Source organism: Myotis brandtii, unplaced genomic scaffold, assembly GCF_000412655.1.
Source record: "Myotis brandtii unplaced genomic scaffold, ASM41265v1 scaffold369, whole genome shotgun sequence".
NCBI classification, from domain to species: domain Eukaryota; kingdom Metazoa; phylum Chordata; class Mammalia; order Chiroptera; family Vespertilionidae; genus Myotis; species Myotis brandtii.
Window position 1 is genome coordinate 147,208 of NW_005364180.1, and position 5,962 is coordinate 153,169.

The 5,962-nt window shown below is 44.7% G+C and overlaps 1 protein-coding gene across 3 annotated transcripts in view; it reads right to left on the reverse strand.

Annotated features, from left to right (window-relative positions):
- Positions 1-5,938, reverse strand: part of CPSF7 (cleavage and polyadenylation specific factor 7, 59kDa) — a 23,106-nt gene extending 17,168 nt beyond the window's left edge. For 2 of the 3 annotated variants that reach the window (XM_005872189.2, XM_005872188.2), the window contains exon 1: positions 5,786-5,937. In XM_005872189.2, coding sequence (XP_005872251.1) covers positions 5,786-5,839 — 54 coding nt within the window. In that variant the 5' untranslated portion in view covers positions 5,840-5,937. Of the gene's footprint in view, positions 1-5,785 lie in introns of all 3 variants that reach the window. The other variant, XM_014544564.1, reaches the window with a different exon arrangement.
- Between the last annotated feature and the right edge of the window lie 24 nt (positions 5,939-5,962).

The window sequence follows — 5,962 nt, forward strand, 5'->3', positions numbered from 1 at the left end:
TGTGGTCGGCAAACTATGGCTCGAGAGCCAAATGCGGCTCTTTGGCCCCGTGAGTGTGGCTCTTCCTAAGCCTTAGGAGTACCCCAATTAAGTTAATAACAATGTACCTACCTATATAGTTTAAGTTTAAAAATTTGGCTCTCAAAAGAAATTTCAATCATTGTACTGTTGATATTTGGCTCTGTTGACTAATGAGTTTGCCAGCCACTGGTATAGACGAATGTCTGTGTGCCCGCCCCCGTGCAGATGCTGAAACCCTACTCCGCAGTGGGATGGTATCAGGAGGGGGCCTCTGGGAGGGACTTAGGGTTAGACGAGGTCTTGAGGGCGAAGCCTTCATGGATGAGGTTAGGGCCCTGTAAGAGTCAGTGAGATACTGTTCACTCTGCTCTTCGTACTGTGAGAATTAAGAGACCGGCCGTCTACAACCCAGAAGAGGGCCCACCAGAACCCGCACTTGCCTTTGGCCTTCTGGCCTCCAGAGCAGTGAGAAATAAACCTTTGTTGTTCACAGCACCCTGTTTTATTATTTTGTTATGGAAGTCCAAGCTGACTAACACTATACACCAAAAACCCTAAAACCACAAGAACTATCAAGGGATCTTAATGTTTCAGATTTTGCAATGTCATTATCTTAGATCTTTTTTTAAAGGATCAAAGAAGTACTTTTCCAGCGAACACTCTAACATTCAAACAGTCCTGAAGATTAAGCTGCCAAAATGACAGAGACAAAAGTTTGAAGTGTTTTACGGAAGCCACAGCTCATTCATGCCATTGCTGCCTTTTAAAAAAGGAAATGAAGGAAAAACCTACATTAGGTAACTTGTCTAGTTCCCTGAAGAGTCATTTCCTGTCTAAAGAACTCAGGACGCTTCAATGACTGTCTCCCTTCAATATCAACACAAGAACTACTGATTCTGAAGTGAGACTAGTGAGGTGAGATTCATTACAAAAATCATTTTTTAAAAATATGTTTTTATTGCTTTAGATTGAGAGGAGGGGAGAGATAAAGACAGAAAGAAACATCAATGAAAAATCATCGACTGGCTGCCTCCTGCATGCTCCCCACTAGGAATTGAGCCCACAACCCAGGCACTGACCAGGAATCCAACCGGTGACCTCTTGACACTCAACCTGAGCCACACTGGCTGTGCACAGAATTCACTCAGGCCTACATACCATCACACTTTTGGAAACAATCTTTGATTTTCTCAGCTCATCTGAAGTGCAATGGAAACATGCACACCGAGATAATAGTGCTTTGCTAGCGAAGGGGAAAGGCTCCTACTTCCGGAGGCATGTCAATGATTTCGAAGATCACAAATACTCTAAGGCAGCGGTCGCCAACCTTTCGGACCTCACCGACCACCGGTTGGCGACCGCTGCCCTAAGAAAGCCCACAGGGGAGGAGTTTAAACCTTGTAAAAATGTCAGAAAGAGAATGGCAAGAGAAACTTTTTAGGGGCAGCTTAAAAGCAAGAGAAGGACTCAGTCAGACAAGCACTGGAAGACTGTTCTAGGCAAACCAGTAAATAAGGATCTTGCATAAAGATGGTGTGCGTGGAAAACAGAGAAGTAACACTGCCGAGTGCAGGTGGGTAATAGACTGAATAAAGCAGACAAAGCTGGGGCTAAGCTGACAAGTATTTTGTGTAAATATTTCGTAGACCTTATGTTTCAAACTATCCCAACTCTATATAAGTCACTTATTTGTTCATGTACCAGCTACGGTAATTTACCCTTGTGGTTAAAGGTAGAGAAAGCACTCGATCCTCTCCCATGATCTTATCCTTGGAGAGCACAACCTCATACTAGGCTGCTTTTTTTTTTTTAAATCAAGGATTTTGAAATGCAACTTAAAACACACCATCTTGGATAGTCAGTGGAATCAAGTTGGAATTCCTTCCATGTAGTACTCGTGATTCAGAGATGTGTGTCTAAAAGCTGTAATACAAAAATTACCACTGATAATTGGATGGCAAACTAACATGCAGACTTGGGTAGCTCAGAGGGCAAACGCGTGGCCAGGATGTCGCCATACTGTAAGCCTCGGCAAATCAGTCCCGGAAGGCCCTGCTGCACGGGTCCCCTCGCCACTGCACGAAACACAAAAGGCTGCAACCAGTCAAAGTTGTCACAAGATTGACATGGTTTCTCTGGGCCACAGAGCTTCGGTTCAAAGAGGGTGATGGGAACTGTTCCCATGCACAAGGAAGGCCTATTGAGGATTGTGTTGAAGTAGTTTTACTGAAGAAACAAGGTATCAATTTGTATTTGGATTTAAATCTGTCAGTGACATCAATTCATTCTACTTCTTCGGTTGGTAAAACAAAAAACAGATAATGACCTGAAGTTTTTCTGGTTACCAAATAAGTGGATGATTTATGCAGTGATGCATTAGGTTAAGGCAAAACCTAATTCTACAAATTAACAATAAAATTTTTACTTAAAAAAAAAAAAAAAGATAAACAAGGCTGGCCAGTGTGGCTCCGTGGCTGAGCTATGAACCAGGAGGTTAGAGTTCGATTCCCGGTCAGGGCACAGGCCCAGGTTGTGGGCTCGATCCCCAGTGTGGGGCATGCAGGAGGCAGCTGATCAATGATTCTCATCATTGATGTTTCTATCTCTCTCTCCCTCTCCCTTCTTCTATGAAATCAATTAAAATATATAAAAAAAATTTTTTTTTACTTAAAAAGGCAGTATTTAATACTGAATGACTATCTCACAGAACTGTGATTGTCTCATAAAGCTTCTTGGTTAACAAGAGAACTAGCACAATTTTAAATTTAAATAATAATTCCTCAACTGCATGCTCACCTCCGACCCCTTTCCTTGATATCTGAGGGAAGGGAAGTAATAAGCCCAGGATTTATTTTTCTCAAAGTGACCTACTTGATAGCATTGCTTTTCATTGTAACCAAAGCTACAAATGCAGGCTTTATAATGACCATCTCCACAGTCCTCACCTCACAGCCTCCTTCCCCGTCACTCTCCGTTACCCTCAACCACCACAAACACCTTCTGAGCACATGGATGCTGCTTCCCTGTGACCTCACTCGTCCCAGCACAGGGCCTCGCGAATAGAAGCAGCTCAATACCCACTTGCTGATGGGAGTTCAGAAGAGAACTGGGCAGACTGTGCAAGGCGCCTGCCTGTCCTGCACAAGGAACGGAGACAAGACACGCAGGAGAGAGGCAGCTCTAGCTGCTGTCCAGAGCTCCTCCCCCTGCCCAGAGAGGAGCTGTGGGTCGCAAGACTCCCTATGAAGCAGGAGGAAAGTCGCTGTAAGAGGCTTTTTGCAGCACATGTAAGAGATCAGGGTCAACACCGTAGGGTCCCATCTAGGAAATGCATTTTCCCTGGGGAACCAAGTACACGTGATGGAATTTTTGCGCATGGGTCAGTTTGGGGTGAATCAAGAACATTCTTAAAACACTCTAAAGCACTATCTGCTCTAACGGCCTTCAGTCTAAGCCTGCTTCTAACAATCCAGCCAGACGGAGCTTTTACTCTTTAGCAGCCTCCAAATAACACTAAAACCATTTTTGCCAAAAATTAACTCATTGATGGGGGTAAAAAGCACCCCTCCCCCAAGACATTAAAAATCTACACTTTCTTCAACTTGCTGCGCATCAAATATTGTCTGTTTGGTATAAATGTCTACTAGATCCCACACACCATCTTTGGCTTATCAGACTCATAAAAAATTCCTTTTAGTAAGAGGTCAGAGGACACAGATTGTTGAGGCCAAGGACTTCTACTCTGACAAAGCAGTGACCTCTGGACAAGGCCTGTGTCTTGTCTCTGACCTACAACTTACACTGTTTAGGAAATACTGAAATTTCGCTTTCTTAGGCCAACGGTGGCTAGACCTATGGTCAAGGACCCCCTCCTGCCCCTTTCCCAAAGCAGCGCTCTTACCCACCCTCAGAAGGGAGCCAACTCCACCCAGGGGGTCTTCTTTTCTTTCTATCAAGTATTTAAAAAACAAACCATAACTTGGTAAAAGGTAGTAAGAGTCTGACTCAAAGTAGCATGGAAAACTCAGGAAAGCAGTGGTTTGTAACCTACTTATTATACTAAACCTTTCTTTTTATCCATAGTATTTGACTTGTTTGAAATTAACAACATTTTTTTCATGTACTTAAGTCAATCAACAGCCACATGTAGACGCATCCAGTTTACCTGAGGAGACACCAGAAAACGACTATTAAAAAAGTATAACTAGTGCCTGGCTGGCGTGGCTCAGTGGTTGAGCCTCGACCTATGAACCAGGAGGTCATGGTTTGATGCCCAGTCGTGGCACAATCCCCAGGTTGCAGGCTTGACCTCCAATGGGGGGTGTGCAGGAGGCAGCCAATCATTGATTCTCTCTCTTCATTGATGTTTCTCTCTCTCCCCCTCTCTGAAATCAATAAAATTATATTTAAAAAAAAAAAAAAGTATAACTGGTGCCTGGCTTGTGTGACCCAGTTGGTTGAGCATCATCCCATGTACCAGGAGGTCAGTGGTTCAATTCCCTGTGAGGGCACATCCGGTTGCCGGCTCAATTGCACGTGTGTGTGTGTGTGTGTGTGTGTGTGTTTTTGCAGGAGGCAGCTGATCGATGTTTCTCTCTCTCCCCTCTCCCTTCCTTTCACTCTAAAATCAATAAAAAAACATGTTTTAAAAAAGGTATAACTGGTGAACCTGTACAATGGGTACAAGGTCATTACATTCTTATTTTGTGTTTTAAAATCTCTATGTTAAAAAGGCGTAATACTTTAAAAAGGCTTTTAAATGTAAATTTATGCCAAGTGGAAAAAACCCCAGCATGTATTTCAACCTCTTCGGTTGCCTCATATCCAAGCCAGAGTCCAAGCAGCACACTTTCCTTCTCTAGCTGGTTCTTTCACCCTTTCTCCAAGCCCTAATGTGCACCCGTAAAAAGATGCCAATGGGAAGGACCAGCTTACTCAAGTAGAATGGTGCTGAAACAATCCAGGCAAGACACGAAGTTTTAAATAGAGACTTTGCAACATTCTTGAGATGTGACCTCAAGAACTCAGAATCCAATTACTATAAATATGAGATTATCGTTTCAAGGAAAGTCATTGTATAATGTTCCTTGAGGTAACATAAAAGCACCAATAAATCCAACTTAGGTATGCAGGTGGGTCTACACTAGCTTTTTAACTGTTGGTCCCAAACCTTTGTCTCTCCCCTAAGCTCCCAAACAATTCCATTCAGCAATAAAACGTACTACACCAAAATGCCTCCCTAAGACTGGAGTCAAGCTAGTTACAGACTAAAACAATCTGAATGGAGCTGAAATGAAATGTTAGAGTATCTTTATGCCGTGCCTTTGCGCTGCCTTAGGGGAGAGAGGGGGCACTAACCACTATTTCCCTGCTGCAGCTTGAGACCATCACAAAGGAACAGACAGCAGCACTGTCCTGCGAACGCTGAGGAGCGCGATGCTGGTTTGTAAGTGTGGTTCGGCTTTGAGACAACAGACACCCAACTGGCTCCTGGGGCAGCACATTCCACAGGTTGATGCACACACCACTCCATTAAACCTGATTTTTATTTGCTCTTAAAGCAAAGCCTTTCTAATTAAGCCTGAGGATGAACCTAACATACCGGACGGTCGGAAGACTGGAAGGTCGGTGCTACAGGGACCCGGCAGAGGCGGGTGCAGGCGGCAAACCCCCAAGGACCGGCATAACTTGGAGCCACTGCAAGTGGCTGGAGGTGGTTCCCGGCCGACCCAGGGGAGTCCCCAGGCTCCCCGCGACCCCTCACCTGATTGAACTCCTCGTCGGCGTAGATGTCAATCAGGTCCACTCCTTCGGACATGGCTCCGGAAGGCAGATCGCGAGCCCGGGACACGGACAAAGTAAGGAAGACGCCACTGCGATATCCAGAAAGAGGCAAGGGTTAGCGGGCATGTGGGTCCCGGGGTGGACGGAGGGCGATGGT